Source organism: Corylus avellana, chromosome 2 (genome assembly GCF_965113065.1).
Source record: "Corylus avellana chromosome 2, dhCorAvel1.hap1.2, whole genome shotgun sequence".
Lineage (NCBI taxonomy): Eukaryota > Viridiplantae > Streptophyta > Magnoliopsida > Fagales > Betulaceae > Corylus > Corylus avellana.
This window is the reverse complement of record NC_142491.1, coordinates 42,902,630-42,922,924: the sequence shown is the minus strand read 5'-3', so window position 1 is coordinate 42,922,924 and position 20,295 is coordinate 42,902,630. Positions and strand designations below refer to the sequence as shown.

General features: G+C 39.7%; 2 protein-coding genes across 5 annotated transcripts in view; one reads left to right on the top strand and one right to left on the bottom strand.

Moving 5' to 3' along the window:
• The first annotated feature begins 459 nt into the window (after positions 1-459).
• LOC148587760 (uncharacterized) lies at positions 460-1,235 on the top strand. Its single transcript, XM_088512802.1, has 3 exons — positions 460-756; positions 847-1,047; positions 1,146-1,235. Exons 1-3 carry the CDS (start codon positions 460-462, stop codon positions 1,233-1,235), a joined length of 588 nt encoding a protein of 195 aa, XP_088368928.1.
• A 690-nt stretch (positions 1,236-1,925) lies between these two features.
• The window catches only part of LOC132167376 (forkhead box protein, putative (DUF1644)), a 30,068-nt gene continuing 11,698 nt past the window's right edge, over positions 1,926-20,295 (bottom strand). Inside the window, exons 1-2 of one of the 4 annotated variants that reach the window (XM_059578329.2) lie at positions 8,262-8,428; positions 1,926-3,298 (exon numbers count right to left, since the gene is read on the bottom strand). In XM_059578329.2, coding sequence (XP_059434312.2) covers positions 2,311-3,285 — 975 coding nt within the window. In that variant the 5' untranslated portion in view covers positions 3,286-3,298; positions 8,262-8,428 and the 3' untranslated portion in view covers positions 1,926-2,310. Of the gene's footprint in view, positions 3,299-5,084; positions 5,327-8,261; positions 8,429-17,521; positions 17,780-20,295 lie in introns of those variants that run through there. The other 3 variants (XM_088513529.1, XM_088513528.1, XR_015911478.1) reach the window with 3 other exon arrangements.

Sequence of the window (20,295 nt, the reverse complement as noted above, 5' to 3'; positions counted from 1 at the left end):
TGAATGTTTAGTTTGAAAACCATTGATGTGATATAAAATAAACAGAAGTTTTAAATTTTTTATATAAACAATTGAAAAAAATTTGTGTTGTAATAAGTTTTTTGTTTGAATAGTAATAAAAGTGATTGATGTGATATAACCGGTCTATTGCCAAACCGGGCTATGGTTGAAAAAAATAAAAACAAAAACAAAAAAGCATCACAGGTGAAAAGAGGTGAGAGGAAAAAAGCATCCTACTCTGTTTTTCCTCGAATTGGGCCAAGCTTATTTAGGCCTGCCATGCGGCCCATTACCTACATACTTGACCCGAGCCCACTTACTGATGTAGCCCAAATCATATTCCGCACACTGTAGGGATGGGCTTGGGCTTAGATTACAAGCCCAAAGGATCCCTATATGAATGATTCCGTCTCTATTTCGATACTAACAAGCTTGTTTTCTCGAGAACTCCACAGATCGATGGGCAAGGAAGAGATGGAGGAAGTGAAAAACAATAAGGAAGAAAACAAGACGCCCACCCAGAACGGAGTTCTCATCTCCGTCTACGTCGAATCGCCTAAAACGCAATCGCCGCACAGAGCCGTTACCGTTAAGAAACCCGCGAAGCCAAAATCAGCTTCCAAAAAGCCTCAAGCCGCGAGAAAGCGCGGCTACGATCGCAGGGCTCAGCTCCTCGCATACTCCAGAGACTTGAGAAATGCTGGCTCCCCACAAGAGGTTCAACGACCCAGAAAAAATTTGAGATCCACGCCCAAGGTATGTTCTTCCAATGGGCAAAAGCCACGTACATGCATATGCATGCATGCTGATGCTGATGCACTTATCAAATTGCAGTGCCTTGAACAGAAAAAATGGGAGTGGTTGATGAAACCAGCGAGTTTCTGCATTAAGTCGCATCAGACGCTCAAACGCACCAGCAGCCGGTGGAGATATGAGCGCGTGCCAATAGAAAAGAAGACGGAAAAATTAGATCGGCCGGTGGGTTCCACAAGCAGTACCGGTGGGAAGAAGAGAAAGCCCACCAGGAGAAGCAATTCTCACTTCTTTGTAAACTCATTTAACACATTGAATTATTGCATTTAATTTTTACACCTTTCTTTTTTGGTTTTACTATATATATATTCCATTTCTTTGTGTTTTTGCAGAGAAAAATAAGGTGTATGCTGAAAGAATTATCATGTAAAAAGGATGACGTTGGTAAGGATCCTAAGGTGATGATTGCGAAGGGTACGTAGTGGGGATCAGAGCCCTGCCCTCCAATCTACGTTGATTATTTGTTTGGTGGTGGCATTGTGATTCTAGCAGATTAAAATGTTTGTTCTACTGTTCTAGATGAAGATGTATATATACTTGAATTCTGGGTCTTTTGTCTTCGATCCACTTTTTGTGTTACATTTGTTACCGACAATTATGAAACATCCGTTATTTTCTCCAATGGATTTATGGGTATATATGATTATAAAAGAAAATGCTCTGGAGAATTACAATTATTACTAAAAAGACATTTAGAAATTGACGTGGGGTCCATAATTGGTATTTGGTAAAATAATTAACTCTGTAAAATAAAATTCTAATTATTTTACCAATTATGTACTGCCACATTAGTTTATAAATATAGAAGTTGTGGTACCACACCACTATATACTCTACTCCCATACTATATTCCGGGATTATTGCATCCTTTTTTGTCAGTTATTATTATCATTTGAGAACAAAAATTCCGACATCAATTTTCAATTTATGGAAGACAAAAAAAAAAAAAAAAAGCGAGTAAATGGAGGTCGAGAAGTACAGAGGCGAAGTAGATAGCTAAGCACGCACCATGTCATCAACAATTCAAATCAAAGCACATTTTTAATACTGCAAGGCAACTTAAACCAAAGTTTCTGCAATAAATGTTTACCTGCACAGATCAAATATAAAGATAATCGTGGAAACAAGGAGACAATATCAATTCTCAAGATAAAACATTTGGGGTAAACGTATTTGAACCAATATCACCCTATCAAATGGCCGATTCATGCATGACCAAATGATAGCAAATCCATGCAACCTCCAAAGGGAACAAAGTAAAAATGTTTGTTCTTCTTTCCTAGACTACTAAATATGCAGAGGCAAGGCGCCCCCTCTCCCCCAAAATGTAAACTAATCCAAATGGTGAGTTCAACAGCTTCGCTCTGTCAAAGATATGATGACAATGCTCTGGCATACCAATACAAGGTCCAATAACACAGCATGAATATACAAGAACACGACCATAGAAGAGCTGAATCTCAGTCCTTCCCCTTCCCCACTTCTCTGTTATTATTGTCACAAAAGGGTTGCTCTTCTATGCCTCCATTGCCTCCTTGAACGTCCAGGTCCAACCACTAAACCCTGTCCAAATGAAGCAACAGGACGGAAAGCAAAACCACTACGCCTCCCAAAATCAACATCGAACAAGTCACGGTGCCTATTATATCTACCACGTGAGTAAATACCACGATTCTCTCCGCCAGTAAGTGATGCAAGACGGAAGAAAGCACCATCTAAAGAATCTTCCAAATCAGTATCATAATCACTATAACTACCACCAAAGTTAGGTTCTATCACATAATCCCCCAGCACCACAGCCCCAGGTGTTGACGATATAATCGTGCTGATTACATCATTTTGCTCCCTTTCACGCTCGAGCCTCTTCCATTTTTCTTCATGTATAGGATCCACTGCTCGTGGGCATGCCAATGGGTGCTTTGTCCTAACATGTTTTCTGAGTTCCTTATAACTTCCAACAAATGAACAATCATCCAGCATGCAAGCTCTCTTCTTTGCATTCAGATACTTTCTTGCCGGCTCAACCACAGTCCAACCCTTCACCTGCCCACGACAGAGAGGGCATAACAGCTCTGGCACTTCCATCTTTTCATTGTGATGCTGCAGCCCAGAACTTAAACTAGAATTTTCCATTAACTCAGTCCAATGTTGAGAACTTTGAATTGGGTTTACTTTTGTGTAGGCTTTCTTGTATTGCTCAAGACAGTTGGAATACCGATGGCTAGTGGCACACATATAAGGCCGGCAACCTTTGTCATAAGAGGAACAGAGGAGGAGAACAGCATTGTGAGGGTACTCCAAACAAACTGAACAGGTTGCGTCTTTCCAATGTTTCTTCTCTGATGCTCTTGAACGCCTCTTCTTTAAGAGAACATGTTTGAAGACATTCCGAGAGCAGGATGAAAATGCATATGGGGTAGCCTGGTGACGGCGGGAGTTAGTCTTACGTTGCAACTTGCTAAACTTAGCCATTTGCAAGTTAAACCTGAGATTCATTTGCAAGTGGGAGAGAAAGAGAGATCAGTCAGATACTCTTGACAAAAATAAAAAGCTATAATATATTATGCTAAAATATCCACAGCACATTTGCAGATATCAATAAAAACGACATTTACTTCTAACAGCATCTAAATGATGTATTAGACAACTGTACACGAAGTCAATTTAAGATCACCGTAAATCAATTGATTATGATACCGGTTCCACAAACATGACTAAGGGTCTGTTTGAGATTGCATTAGCCAGCATGTTTAATAAATATATTTTTTTCTTTACTTTTTTACTCTAAAAATTGCCCAAATGCATTTTCGGCAAAATCTTAAAAATAAAGTTTTTACCAAAGCATTTTTTGACTTAAAGCTCTATTTTTCAAACACAATCCCAAATATGCTCCAAGTCACTTGAGGTGATAAATTATGCAAAATATAGATACAACTAAGAGATCATAATGACCTCACTTGTAACAAACAAGCTAACCTCAGAACCTACTAGGTTACTTTAAGGACATTTCATATACACCTGTGTCGACTAGTTTCAATGCTATCCTTGTTTCCTAGGATTTTTATATAACTACAAGACTTTCGACATCTGACACAAAAAGTGGAGTCCATCTCATATAGCTAACAAGACATTTTACCTTCTATGAGATTAAAGATCAGAAAAACAAAAACGATAGAAAAAGATTATATAACAGAAAATTTAATAACATCCAACAAGAAACATTTTATAGGCCTTCACGCTAGTGCAGCTCAATATGTAGCCTTACTAACATCCAACCATACTAAAGGGTTTATTAAGAAAAATATAGTATTTTGGGACCATAAAAGGTAAACAATCAGATTTGTTGGGGAAAAAAAAACAATCGGATTTTTCAAACCCTAAACAACATTGGGGATATGCACAATAAGCAAATTTCCTTGGAACAAGAATAGCGTAGCTGTTAAAATGAAAAGTGGGCCAATTTCAATCAGATAGGTGCAATTTTCAAGTTGTCACTTACATAAAAATTTAGACGCTTCAGGGTCAGCTGAACACAGCAATTAACCATTTCTTCTCTGTACACATTGTTCCTCATTAACCATTAATAATATATTGCACGTCACTGATAATCAGCATTATTATACCAGTTTGGCAAACATGGGTCCAATCACAACAAAAATTTGAGGTGATACATTATATGTGGTAGCAAATAAGCACCTACTAGGTTACTTAAAATACATTTCAGACGGGGTTGTACACCTATGTTGAGTAGTTTCAGTACTATCCTTTTTTCCTAGGATTTGGAACTAGAAGACTTTTGACCTCCAACCAAACGAGAAAAGTCCATTTAAACAGAGCTAATTAAGACAATTAAGCTTTTCAAAGATAAACTATTAGAAAAGTAAGAAAACAGACAAGGATTATATAACAGGAAAAAAAAAAAAAAAAAAAGGGCTAATGACATCCAATAAGAACCACATTACAGGATTTACCAAGGCAGAGAGTATTGTTGATTATAAAAGGTAAATAATCAGATTTCCTACCCTAAACAACATCAGGGGTATGTTCCATCAAGAACAAGCCTTGTTTTTTTTTTCTTTTCTTTCTTTTTTTTTTGGGGGGGGGGGGGGGGGGGGGGGGGGGGGGGGGGGGGGGTGGTGAATTAGTATTCGAAAAACACCATTACCAATAGAAGGAAGAGTGGCTCAATTTCAACCAGATAGGTGAAATTTACAAGTTGTCACTCATATTGAAATTTAAATGCTTTAGGGTCACATGGGCAGCACCCTTACCTTGCCAAAAACCCACACTCCACCCTAACCCTCCCCAATCCATGTACTGGATAGCAATTAATAAATCATAAAACTGCCCACAGGGTACACGTCCCTGATCCCTTAGTGAGGTTCCACCAACAGAGCCCATCAATCAAGTGGCTGTGGTTTAAAATGCATTATTTACCTGCATAGAAACTGTTCCGAAAACTAGGAAACATGATCAAACTAAATTTACAAAATAGAAAACCAAAAACTTAGCCATAAATAAAACAACACGTACAGCACAAACTTGCTGAAGTAACATAAGACATAGCCAGACATAACTAACTATCTCATCCATGTAGGCATTGTTTCTCATGAACCATAAACAATCAGCATTATTGGTGAAAAATACAAGGACATCACATTCCCAGGGATGCAACTCTAGATTTTGAAGGAATGTGTATATTAGATTTTAACTGATATTAGGTTTAGGATTTAGCTAAATAGGGGTAACCGGGTAAGGATTGGAAGAGAGTAATAGATGAAGGAAAAACATTCTTTAAAAAATAAAAGGGGAACATTAACAATGTTTTGGTAGCTTGGGAAGCACATTGTCAAAATTGAAAAGTTTGGAGGGAACATTGTCAATTGGGTGGTAGTTTGAGGGGAGTATGTGGACTTTACCCAAAATAAAATAAAGAAAAGAGATTTCATCATCTTAATCACAAACCAAATTCAGACCTACCAGCAGTATTTGCTAACAACACATGGTTAGCCAGATTTATCAATGGTCATACTCAAAAAGGTACGACAAGTCATAATTTTGCCAAAATTCAGGATGTGCCCCGGCTAAATTTTTTTTTTTTTTTTGTTCCTCACTGTTGCTGTAGTTTTTTAAAGCCAATATATAGCAATCAAGAAAAAATTGAAGCGGTATTATATATAGTTTAATGCACCATACAATTTTGTTGTTAAACTGTTTCAGGTTGCACCAAGAATCATGTCAGGCAACCAACTTTGTCAACTAAGCACAACAATATCTATCTCTTCTTTGGTTTCCTATCTTTCCGCTGCCCCCATTGTCTTCTACATCTCTATTGTACAACAAACACTGCTCATTGTCATGATTACTACGCATTCTCTGTAAACTACCCAATATAACAACCGGTTTGCACGAAAAGAAGTGAAATAATCTGAGTTCTGAGGTATCAAGTCCATCAAAGAGCATCAGACTTGATTGTCATATTCCTCTATATTCCAATAACTAACGCGCCAAGAAAATTTCATCTAGCCAAAAGAAAGAAAAAAAAGGTTGTTTCCCTCGCAACATAATTTCAGCTTTTTATTATAATTGGAAAAAAAAACTTAAGAGATAGATAAAAATATATGATGGTTTATAAGTTTATGCAAGAAGCTTTGAATAACCCAAAGCATAATAGTAATAATAAGAGCCTCTCCAGTAGTGTTTCTAAACTAGCTTTTTAGTTAAATTTAGCTATTTTGTTAATTTTTCTTGCTCAAACAAATATTGTAAAATAGAAGGTCTTCCTACTACTGCTACAGTGAACTTTCATATTTACAAGTTACTGTAGCAACTTATAAGTAATATTTTATTATATTTTCTCTTTCTTTCTATTTTTTTAATCTTTTCTCTCTCCTTCTCTCTTTATCTCTTTTTATGGGGAAGACAAGGAAATGAGAAAAAACTAATAAAATAATACTGAAAAATAATATTTAATTAGAGTAGATAGTTAAAATATACGTTCTTGTTAGAGTGTGTAGTGAAAAACTAGTAGCTAAAATGAAAAAAGTTGTATTTTGAGTAGTAAAATGAAAACTCTTGTTGAAGATGCTCTAACCTACAACGTTATGAGATTAAGGCTACAAATAATGATCTTGACATCTTAGAACTTCAAAACATAATATAACCCAAATTTTGGACAATTGTGGGATCATATGCCGCAAGGAAGATTATATTATTCGCAAGCTTGACCACTAATGAAGCTCTTAAATATTTAATTCTTAAGAGCCTGTTTGGGATTGCGCTTGAGAAATAGAGCTTTCAAGTCAAAAAGTGTTTTTTTGATAAAAACTTCATTTTTTAGATTTTGCCAAAAGTGCATTTTGGCCATTTCTAGGCTTTATGACCTTCAAAAGTGCTTTGAATTTTTTCACCAAACAGGTTTTTTTTTTTTTTTTCAAACGAGCTTTTAGGGTGCTAAACGCACTTTTGAAGTCATCAAATGCACACCCAAACAGGCCCTAAGTAGTCAATGTATTGATATCAAGAGAGAGCAAAAGAAACAAAGAAAAAACAGGACTTCAACAATTAACATTTTACAAGGCTGGCAATTCCAATTGGAAGATTATTCAACTGATTATTAAAATATAACAATCCATTTCAGAATGAAATGTATAGTCTCTTAAGAAAGGCCCCCAGTTCTAATGGCAGAAGGACCCTATAAGCAATAGACATACTTGAAGACACCTATAGGAACTTCTAAGAATGTCATGTTACAATACTCGAACAATTACACAAAAGTAACATAATATGTGATAGTTGCCAATTAAAAAAAAAGAAAAAAAATCACGTCTGAATCCTTTTGCATCCAAAATTATCACCCAAAAAAAAAAAACTTATGGGCCAAATTTCAAGGTGTATCGTAGATCATTACGATGAAAAATCCACACTTCAAACAACGACCCAGAAAAATGGTTATTTTATCATGGTACATCAAATCAACAACCATTTTACCAGCCAAACCATTATATTAAACTGATGAGACTAGTACCCAAAGAAACTTTACTTCGCCAACTTTGATACGGCAAGCTCCAAGCCAAAATGTGGTCATTTCTTATAAGATTAATATCCATCAATTTGAGTCGGCAAACCCCCCAAATTTCAAAAGAAGCAGACACATCTTACACAAACAATTCAAAGTCAAGTTTTCCTAAAAATAAAGAGACGTAAAATATTATCAGCAAGATCATTGTCTGAAATCGTTAACCATAAAATATACCCGCAGCACTTCTTGCTTTTGATTCCTAAATTAAACCTAATTAAACCGAGGAAAAAACCTGCCCTTCATAAATAATGCAAGTAACGAATCAGTCTAATCATTAAACCCTAGAAACGCATACAAACGATTCCGAACAAATAATCATAAAAATAAAGACTTCGAAACGGAAGCTTCAGATCGGAAGCGATTGTACCTTGGTGCCTCCAAGAATTGTGCGGACTGCGGATCAGAGGGAGTGAGATGGAGAGACTTGCGTTTCAGTGTGTCGCGTGTCTAGAAATCGAAGGAGAAGGAGGCGAAGAGCACGGGATCTCCTCGCTCACGTTCGCCCAATCGCTACCGCTTGCGTTGCGTGCGCTACTACTCATTAAATATAATGTTCGCTTTTCCGTTCTTGCTGACATAGTTACGCCACCATTACACATCCGACGGATTATGGAGCCCAACCCATGGGATTTTTCTTTAGTGGGCCTTAGGTTAGTTTGGATTTGCAATTTAAAATAATATTATTTAACAAATAATAATTTTAAGGGTTAAATACATTTGACACCTAAGGTTTACTTTTTATCACATGAGGTTCTTCTGGTTTGCCAAAAGACAGAGATGATCCTTCCGTCAAAATTCTGTCCAAAATAATTTTGACGGAACGTCACATCAACACCAATCACGGTTAGACATGTGTCTATATAATTAATTAATTAAAAAAATAATTTTTTAAATTAAAAACATTAAAAAATTATATTTAATTAAATTTTTTAAAAAAACAAATTGGGGGTGGTCGTAGGCTAGCCACCCCCTTTGGCCATTTGGGGGTGGCCTTTGGCCATCAAACCACCCCCAAGGGCCTTCCGGCAAATTGAAAAAAAAAAAAAAAAAAATCAATTGGCCCTTGGGAGTGGCCAAACCACCCCATGGCCAAAGGGGGTGGCCAGCCACCCCCAAATGGCCAAAGAGAGATCCCAAAAAAAAAAAATTTTAAAAAAAAAATTAATTAATTAAATATAATTTTTTAATGTTTTTATTTTTTCAAAATATATTATTTTTAATTAATTAATCATATGGACATGTGTCAAATCGTGATTGGTGCTGACGTGATGTTCCATCAAATTTTGGAAAAAAGTAAACGCCAACTGCTTCGAGGAAGTTATTCTTGTCCTAGAGAACCCCGAGGGAATTATTGAGGCTAGAGTCGCCATAGGGTCGCCAAGTAGTCCTACCAGCTTCCACCAATCATCGTGCCAGAGAGGCACACCCTCGTGAACAACAATCTTGAAACCACCAGGGAAGTCGGGAGAAGAAGTGGATTCCGACCCTTCACCTTCTGATGAAGCTGAAACATCTCTGGAAGGCTCACCCCTGGCCAAGGGACGTGTAGCGAAATGAGCTTTGGCTTTCTCTTCCTCAGTGAGAGTGTCGAAGAATTCTACCTTTTCCTCTTCGACGGGAGTTTCAACAGTACCGGCCTTAGTGACCCAACCCAACGAAGTTCCCTCAGCGTTGGCTACACCAGAGTTTCCTAGGACAGCAGGCTCGTCTGGTTGCGGGGAAGGTTTAGCAGTTTTCTAATCAAGAGCACCAGCCTCAGTGACCAGACCCAACGAAATTTCCTTAACATTCGCTGCACAAGAGTCCCTTGAGACAGCAAGTTCGTCTGGTTGCGGGGAAGGTGTAGGTAAGGGCTAGGAAATCCCTTTTTTGAGGATTCCCTGGAAATTGCGATCAGTCACCTCAGGGGATTCACTCCCGCTCGACTCATCCGGGGTTTCCACGATGTTCCTTTTCCTCTTCACTGGGATCACAACCGGTATAAGGGGCTTATGAGCCTCGATATGAGGTGCCTCCGTAACCTGAAGCTCCGACTTCTCGCCAACATCAATGCGTGTGTCGACCCTGAACTCTTCAGTAGCCCCGGAGAGGAACTCAACCTTACATTTCATGACAGACTTGGCCGAGCTTCGACCATGTATCTCTCAGCAGCCACAAGTTGAGCACCCAGATCTGGCCCACCAATGGCCTTTACAGCAGCGCTCTTCTTTGATTTTCTGATGACAGGAGGGCTAATCGATTTGGGGAGAGGAATACCCTTCCCCTTCTCATAGCCAAGATAGGTAGCGAGGTTTGATTCGAAAATTAAGCATGCTGGTTTTACCTTCTTAGGGTTTGCATCCGCCCAAGCCCATAATATTATTTTGTTCTTCCTCCGAAAGAGACCAAGGAGGCAAAAGGCGGGCCCTACTAGGGAATCCCATAGGGATCGACGGCAAGACGCCACTGCTTGCGCCCTCTATCGGAAGCTGCCACCCGCGCCCGAAAATGAAAAAGAAACCATCTTTGTAAGTTGAACCGGCGCACCACTTGTTCTACAACCTGATAAGTCGATTCCCGCGGGCCTGAAAGGCCCAGCAGTCATTATCATGGACGACGGGTGTGTAGATCTGCAAGAATTCGCGTACGGATGGACAATCTTTACTTAAGACCATCGGCCATAGAATGCAGCAAGAAATCAGGAGCTTCCACCCATTGGGCAACACCTGACTAGGAGCCCAACCCAGCACCCCCAAAAGCTCTTGAATGAAGGCCGAAAATAGGAATTTCAGACCAGCTCTCAACATAGCCTCATAAACCACTATTTCCCGATATTTAGTCGAGGGGATGGCAGCTTCGTCAGGACGTGGAATTCTGATCACCACGTTATCTGGGATGGTGTAAGTATCTCGTAAGCGCTTCTCATCACCTGCTTGTAGAGAAGACTTCCAGTTCAAACAATCACCGGGTTTGGGCCTCTCAGGGCCAAGCTCTGGATCAGCTACTGGGTCTGAACTTGGGTTCTTGGCAGAAGGTCCCCTGGTTGACTTGCCCATCAGGTATTTGAAGGAGGAAAACGTTGACATTTTGAGTGAAGCAACCGGGGCGCCTCCAACAGCCTAAGATAAGGAGCGGCGGGCTCCAAAAAGGGGATGAGCAGATTCAAGGGATTCTGGGACCCAAGAAATTGCTCACAGGTACGGATCTAACGGAAGCCCGAAAGAAGATCGCACGAGCAAAGAAGAAATGAAGGAGTTGGCTAAGGCTCTTACTCGGGTTGAAGAGGAGAGGCTGGCAGCTGTGGACAGCTTTGAAAAAGAGAGGATCATTAACTTAGCTGAGCTATCTCGTTCGGAAGGAGTTTGCCGGGCCCTGGGGAGGAGGGTGGAGGATCTTGTCGAGAACGTGGCGGACTTGAGACAGTCTCTCAAACTGTGCCAGGAAAAACAGTGGACTTATTTTACCCAACTGGGGCAGGTGTTCTCTGTGCGGAATCGGGCTTGGTTCCGCGGTTATTGGTGGGGTTTTCAGATGTTTCGTCCATTGATGAGCATGGACAAGTATAAAGTCAAGCTGGCGGAGCTAAGACTAGACGACTTTGAAGTTGACAAGGCAGTGATGGAAGAGCTTATCATGATTGGCCAGGAAGAGCTTCCGGCAACCAGGTTCCTGGAGTCTACGCACTTGCACTTTGAAGAAGAGGCCGTTAAGGAAGAAGAGGAAGAAGACATCTCAGAAGAGGATGGCAAACCTCAGCCTCCCCCTCAAATCGCTTTCTGCTTCGTTGGGAACCGTGCGAACATCTTCATTTTGAACTCCGCCGCTACCTAGACGCTTGGGTTTTCGAGGTGATCATTACTTTGCCTTGTTTGTTAAGCTGCAGTTGCAATGAGACACGATTAACCGTGTATCAGACAAGCTAACTTATATTAAAGTCAGTCTCTCAAACTGTGCCAGGAAAAAGAGTGGACTTATTTTACCCAACTGGGGCGGGTGTTCTCCGTCCGGAATCGGGCTTTGTTCCACGGTTATCGGTGGGGTTCCGAGATGTTTCATGCATTGATGAGCATGGACAAATATAAAGTCAACCCGACGGAGCTAAGACTGGACGACTTTGAAGTTGACAAGGCAGCGATGGAGGAGCTTATCATGATTGGCCAGGAGGAGCTTATCATGATTGGCCAGGAAGAGCTTCTGGTAACCAGGTTCCTGTTCCTGGAGTCTACGCACTTGCACTTTGAAGAAGAGGTCGTTAAGGAAGAAGAGGAAGAAGACATCTCAGAAGAGGATGTCAAACCTCAACCTCCCCCTCAAATCGCTTTCTGCTTCGTTGGGAACTGTGCGAACATCTTCATTTTGAACTCCGCCGCTGCCTAGACGCTTGGGTTTTCAAGGTCATCAATACTTCGCCTTGTTTGTTAAGCTGCAGTTGCAGTGAGACACGATTAACCGTGTATGGGACAAGCTAACTTATATTAAAAGATAATAGAGCCCTTATGAAATATTTGTGTATTTGTGTAAGGTGTTTTGAAGGGGTAAAATAGGAATTATTGACACATTTAATTTTCAAACCGGGTATTACATACTGCGTCAGTCTGTTTAACGACAAGTACCTGATCCTTCGGCGCCAACCCAGAGGTGTACAGTGCCGTGTAAAAATGGGGGATTTTTGCCAAACACCCTATTCGTCTCTCTTCTCTCCATTTTTTTGCCTTTGTTATTTTGCTCTTCACTAGGCTATCCTTCTTTGTCACGGCATCTCCACGTTCTCATTTGCATGATTTCCTTCACTTCTTCTTTGCTCGTGCGATCTTCTTTCGGGCTTCCGTTAGATCCGTACCTATGAGCAATTTCTTGGGTCCCAGAATCCCTTGAATCTGCTCATCCCATTTTTGGAGCCCATTGTTCCTTATCTTAGGCTGTTGGAGGCGCCCCGATTGCTTCACTCAAACTGTCAACGTTTTCCCCCTTCAAATACCAGAGATGATTTACCTGATGGGCAAGTCAACCAGGGGGACCTTCTGCCAAGAACCCAGGTTCAAACCCAGTAGCTGATCCAGAGCTCGGCCCAACCCCGGCGACTGTTTGAACTGGAAGTCTTCCCTACAAGCAGGTGATGAAAAAAGCTTACGAGATACTTACGCCATCCCAGATAACGTGGTAATCAGAATTCTACGTTATGATGAAGTTGCCATCCCTTTGACTAAATATCGGGAAATAGTGGTTTATGAGGCTATGTTGAGAGCTGGTCTGAAATTCCGATTTCCAACCTTCATTCAAGAGCTTTTGGGGGTGCTGGGTTTGGCTCCTAGTCAGGTGTTGCCCAATGGGTGGAAGCTCCTGATTTCCTGCTGCATTCTATGACCGATGGTTTTAGGTAAAGATCGTCCATCTGTACGCGAATTCCTGCAGATCTACACACCCGTCGTCCATGATAATGATTGTTGGGCCTTTCAGGCCCGCGAGAATCGGCTAATCAAGTTGCAGAACAAGTGGTGCGCCGATTCAACCTACAAAGATGGTTTCTTCTTCATTTCTGGGAGTGGGTGGCAGCTTCCGATGGAGGGCGCAAGCAGCAGCGTCTTGCCGTCGATCACTATCACGTGGGGATTCCCTAGTAGGGCTCGCCTTTTGCCCCTTAGTCTCTTTCGGAGGAAGAACAAAATAATAGTATGGAGCTTCGGGCTTGGGCGGATGCGAACCCTAAGAAGGTAAAACCAACATACTTAATTTCCGAATCAAACCTCGCTACCTATCTTGGCTATGAGAAGGGGAAGGGTATTCCTCTCCCCAAATCGATTAGCCCTCCTGTCATCGGAAAATCAAAGAAAAGCGCTGCTGTAAAGGCCGTTGGTGGGCCGGATTTGGGTGCTCAACCCGTGGCTGCTGAGAGATACAAGGTCGAAGCTCGCGCCAAGTCTGTCAAGAAATGTAAGGTTGAGTTCCTCTCTGGGGCTACTAAAGACTTCAGGGTCGACACACGCATTGATGTTGGCGAGAAGTCGGAGCTTCGGGTTACGGAGGCACCTCATATCGAGGCTCATAAGCCCCTTATACCGGTTGTGATCCCAATGAAGAGGAAAAGGAACATCGTGGAAACCCCGGATGAGTCGAGCGGGAGTGAATCCCTTGAGGTGACTGATCGCAATTTCCAGGGAATCCTCAAAATGGAGATTTCCCAGCCCTTTCCTACACCTTCCCCGCAACCAGACGAACCTGCTGTCCCAAGGGACTCTGGTGTAGTGAATGTTAAGGGAATTTTGTTGGGCTGGTCACTGAGGCTGGTGCTCTTGATTAGAAAACTGTTACACCTTCCCCGCAACCAGACGAACTTGCTGTCCTAGGAAACTCTGGTGTAGCCAACGCTGAGGGAACTTCGTTGGGTTGGGTCACTGAGGCCGGTGCTATTGAAACTCCCGTCGAAGAGGAAAAGGTAGAATTCTTCGACACTCTCGCTGAGGAAGAGAAAGCCAAAGCTCATTTCGCTACACGTCCCTCGGCCAAGGGCGAGCCTTCCAAAGATGTTTCAGCTTCGTCAGAAGGTGAAGGGTCGGAATCCACTTCTTCTCCCAACTTCCCTGGTGGTTTCAAGACTGCTGTTCACGAGGGTGTGCCTCTAGCACGATGATTGGTGGAAGTTGGTAGGACTACTTGGCGACCCTATGGCGGCTCTAGCCCCAATAATTCCCCCGGGTTCTCTAGGACAGGAATAACTTCCTCGAAGCAGTTGGTGTTTACTTTTTCCCAAAATTTGATGGAACGCCACGTCAGCACCAATCACGATTTGATACGTGTCCATATGATTAATTAATTAAAAATAATATATTTTTTAAAAATAAAAACCTTAAAAAATTATATTTAATTAATTAATTAATTTTTTTTAAAAAAAAAAAAGAAAAAAAATTTGGGATCTCTCTTTGGCCATTTGGGGGTGGCTAGCCACCCCCTTTGGCCATGGGGGTGGTTTGGCCAACCCCAAGGGCCAATTGATTTTTTTTTTTTTTTTTTAGTTTTTTTCAATTTGCCGGAAGGCCCTTGGGGGTGGTTTGATGGCCAAAGGCCACCCCCAAATGGCCAAAGGGGGTGGTTACGACCACCCCCAATTTGTTTTTTAAAAAATTTAATTAAATATAATTTTTTAATGTTTTAAATTTAAAAAAAAAATTATTTTTTTAATTAATTAATTATATAGACACATATCTAACCATGATTGGTGTTGATGTGACGTTCCGTCAAAATTATTTTGGACAGAATTTTGACGGAATGACCATCTCTGTCTTTAGGGAAACCAGATGGACCTCATGTGATAAAAAGTAAACCTTAGGAGTCAAAGGTATTTAACCCTTAAAATTATTATTTGTTAAATAATATTATTTTAAATTGCAAATCCAAACAAACCTAAGGCCCACTAAAGAAAAATCCCATGGGTTGGGCTCCATAATCCGTCGGATGTGTAATGGTGGCGTAACTATGTCAGCGAGAGCGGAAAAGCGAATATTATATTTAATGAGTAGTAGCGCACGCAACGCAAGCGGTAGCGATTGGGCGAACGTGAGCGAGGAGATCGTGTGCTCTTCGCCTCCTTCTCCTTCGATTTCTAGGCACGCGACACACTGAAACGCAAGTCTCTCCGTCTCACTCCCTCTGATCCATGGGCCGCACAATTCTCGGAGGCACCAAGGTACAATCGCTTCCGATCTGAGCTTCTGTTTCGAAGTCTTTATTTTTATGATTATTTGTTCAGAATCGTTTGTATGCGTTTCTAGGGTTTAATGATTAGACTGATTCGTTACTTGCATTATTTATGAAGGGCGGGTTTTTTCCTCGGTTTAATTAGGTTTAATTTAGGAATCAAAAGCAAGAAGTGCTGGGGGTATATTTTATGGTTGTTAACGATTTCAGACAATGATCTTGCTGATAATATTTTACGTCTCTTTATTTTTCGGAAAGCTTGACTTTGAATTGTTTGTGTAAGATGTGTCTGCTTCTTTTGAAATTTGGGGGGTTTGCCGACTCAAATTGATGGATTTTAATCTTGTAAGAAAAGACCACATTTTGGCTTGGAGCTTGCCGTATCAAAGTTGGCGGAGTAAAGTTTCTTTTGGTACTAGTCTCATCAGTTTAATATAATGGTTTGGCTGGTAAAATGGTTGTTGATTTGATGTACCATGATAAAATAACCATTTTTCTGGGTCGTTGTTTGAAGTGTGGATTTTTCATCCCAATGATCTACTATACACCTTGAAATTTGGCCCATAAGGTTTTTTTTTTTGGGTGATAATTTTGGATGCAAAAGGATTCAGACGTGATTTTTTTTCTTCTTTTTAATTGGCAACTATCACATATTACTTTTGTGTAATTGTTCGAGTATTGTAACATGACATTCTTAGAAGTTCCTATAGGTGTCTTCAAGTATGTCTATTGCTTATAGGGTCTTTCTGCCATTGGAACTGGGGGCCCTTCTTAAGAGACTATACATTTCATTCTGAAATGGATTGTTATATTTTAATAATCAGTTGAATAATCTTCCAATTGGAATTGCCAGCCTTGTAAAATGTTAACTGTTGAAGTCCTGTTTTTTCTTTGTTTCTTTTGCTCTCTCTTGATATCAATACATTGACTACTTAAGGACCTATTTGGGTGTGCATTTGACGACTTCAAAAGTGCGTTTAACACCCTAAATGCTTGTTTGAAAGAAAAAAAAAAACCCCTGTTTTGTGAAAAAAATTCAAAGTACTTTTGAAGGTCATAAAGCCTAGATATGGTCAAAATGCACTTTTGGCAAAATCTACAAAATGAAGTTTTTGTCAAAAAACATTTTTTAACTTAAAAGCTCTATTTCTCAAACGTAATCCCAAGTAGACTCTTAAGAATTAAATATTTAAGAACTTCATTAGTGGTCAAGCTTGCGAATAATATAATCTTCCTCGTGGCATATGATCCCACAATTGTCCAAAATTTGGGTTATATTATGTTTTGAAGTTCTAAGATATCAAGATCATTATTTGTAGCCTTAATCTCATAACGTTGTCGGTTAGAGCATCTCCAGCAAGAGTTTTCATTTTACTACTCAAAATACAACTTTTATCATTTTACCTACTAGTTTTTCATTACACACTCCAACAAGAACATCAATTTTAACTATCTACTCTAATTAAATATTATTTGTCAGTATTATTTTATGAGTTTTTTATCATTTCCTTGTCTTCCTCATAAAAAGAGATAAAGAGAGAAGGAGAGAGAAAAGATTAAAAAAATAGAAAGAAAGAGAAAATATAATAAAATATTACTTACAAGTTGCTACAGTAACTTGTAAATATAAAAGTTCACTGTAGCTGTAGTAGGAAAACCTTCTATTTTACAGTATTTGTTGGAGCAAGAAAAATTAACAAAATAGCTAAATTTAACTAAAAAGCTAGTTTAGAAACACTGTTGGAGATGTTCTTATTATTACTATTATGCTTTGGGTTATTCGAAGCTTCTTGCATAAACTTATAAACCATCATATATTTTTATCTATCTCTTAAGTTTGTTTTCCAATTATGATAAAAAGCTGAAATTATGTTGGGAGGGAAACAACCTTTTTTTTCTTTCTTTTTGCTAGATGAAATTTTCTTGGCGCGTTAGTTATTGGAATATAGAGGAATATGACAATCAAGTCTGATGCTTTTTTATGGACTTGATAACTCAGAACTCAGATTATTTCACTTCTTTTCGTGCAAACCGGTTGTCATACTAGGTAGTTCACAGAGAATGCATAGTAATCATGACAATGAGCAGTGTTTGTTGTACAATAGAGATGTAGAAGACAATGGGGGCAGCGGAAAGATAGGAAACCAATGAAGAGATAGATATTGTTGTGCTTCGTTGACAGAGTTGGTTGCCTGACATGATTCTTGGTGCAACCTGAAACAGTTTAACAACAAAATTGTATGGAGCATTAAACTATATATAATACCGCTTCAATTTTTTCTTGATTGCTATATATTGGCTTTAAAAAACTACAGTAACAGTGAGAAACAAAAAAAAACAAAATTTAGCCTGGGCACATCCTGAATTTTAGCAAAATTATGACTTGTCCTACCTTTTTGAGTATGACCATTGTTAAATCTGGCTAACCATGTGTTGTTAGCAAATACTGATGGTAGGTCTGAATTTGGTTTATGATTAAGATGATGAAATTTCTTTTCTTTATTTTATTTTGGGTAAAGTCTACATACCTCCTTCAAACTACCACCCAATTGACAATGCTCATTCCAAACTTTCAATTTTGACAATGTGCTTCCCAAGCTACCAAAATATTGTTAATGTTCCCCTAAGACTAGCAATAAGACAAAAATGCCCTTATAGATTTCTCAATAAGACAAAAATATCCTTATAAATTAAAAACTAAAAATTTTAAATTAAAATAATATAGATTTTTTTAAATGAAAATTTTTAATTTTTTTTCAATCGAAATTTTTAATTTTTTTAAACGGAAATTTTTTTTTTAAACAGAAATTTTTATTTAAAAAAAATTATAAAAGAAAATTTTTCAATTTTTATTAAAAAAAAAAAATCGAAATTTTTTAATTTTTTTCTTATAAAAAGGATTTTTTTTAAAAGAAAAATTGGCCACCGCTTGGATTTTTTTTTTTTGTTAGTTTTAGGATTTTTCTAGAAGTTTTAGTATTTTTGTTTTTATTTTACTAAGGGTAATTTTGTCATTGGGGGGAACATTGACAATTTTTGGTAATTGAAGAGGGGACATTGTCACAATTAAAAGTTTGGAAGAAAATTGTCAATTGAGTAGTAGTTTGCGGAGGGTATATGAACTTTCCCCTTTTATTTTTTAAAGAATGTTTTCCTTCATCTGTTACTCTCTTCCCATCCTTACCCCTATTTAGTTAAATCCTAAACCTAATATCAGTTAAAATCTAGTATACACATTCCTTCAAAATCTAGAGTTGCATCCTTGGGAATGTGATGTCCTTGTATTTTTCACCAATAATGCTGATTATTTATGGTTCAAGAGAAACAATGCCTACATGGATGAGATAGTTAGTTACGTCTGGCTATGTCTTATGTTACTTCAGCAAGTTTGTGCTGTACGTGTTGTTTTATTTATGGCTAAGTTTTTGGTTTTCTATTTTGTAAATTTAGTTTGATCATGTTTCCTAGTTTTCGGAACTGTTTCTATGCAGGTAAATAATGCATTTTAAACCACAGCCACTTGATTGATGGGCTCTGTTGGTGGAACCTCACTAAGGGATCAAGGACCTGTACCCTGTGGGCAGTTTTATGATTTATTAATTGCTATCCAGTACATGGATTGGGGAGGGTTAGGGTGGAGTGTGGGTTTTTGGCAAGGTAAGGGTGCTGCCCATGTGACCCTAAAGCATTTAAATTTCAATATGAGTGACAACTTGTAAATTTCACCTATCTGGTTGAAATTGACCCATTCTTCTATTGGTAATGGTGTTTGAGAATTCGGCGAGAGTATCGAAGAATTCTACCTTTTCCTCTTCGACGGGAGTTTCAACAGCACCGGCCTCAGTGACCTGACCCAACGAAGTTCCCTCAGCGTTGGCTACACCAGAGTTTCCTGGGACAGCAGGTTTGTCTGGTTGCGAGGAAGGTGTAGCAGTTTTCTAATCAATACCACCGGCCTCAGTGACCAGACCCAACGAAATTCCCTTAGCATTCGCTGCACCAGAGTCCATTGGGACAGCAGGTTCGTCTGGTTGCGGGGAAGGTGTAGGTAAGGGCTGGGAAATCTCTTTTTAGAGGATTCCCTGAAAATTGCGATCAGTCACCTCAGGGGATTCACTCCCGCTCGACTTACCGGGGTTTCCACGATGTTCATTTTCCTCTTCACTAGGATCACAATCGGAATAAGGGGCTTATGAGCCTCGATATGAGGTGCCTCCGTAACCCGAAGCTCCGACTTCTCGCCAACATCAATGCGTGTGTCGAGCTTGAACTCTTCAGTAGCCCCGGAGAGGAACTCAACCTTACATTTCTTGACAGACTTGGCGCGAGCTTCAACCATGTATCTCTCAGCAGCCACAGGTTGAGCACCCAGATCCGGTCCACCAATGGCCTTTACAGCCGTGCTCTTCTTTGATTTTCCAATGACAGGAGGGCTAATCGATTTGGGGAGAGGAATACCCTTCCCCTTCTCATAGCCAAGATAGGTAGCGAGGTTTGATTCGAATATTAAGTATGCTGGTTTTACCTTCTTAGAGTTTGCATCCGCCCAAGCCCGAAGCTCTATAATATTATTTTGTTCTTCCTCCGAAAGAGACCAAGGGGGCAAAAGGCGGGCCCTACTAGGGAATCCCCACTTGATAGGGTCGACGGCAAGACGCCGCTGCTTGAGCCCTCCATCGAAAGCTGCCACCCGCTCCCGGAAATGATGAATAAACCATCTTTGTAGGTTG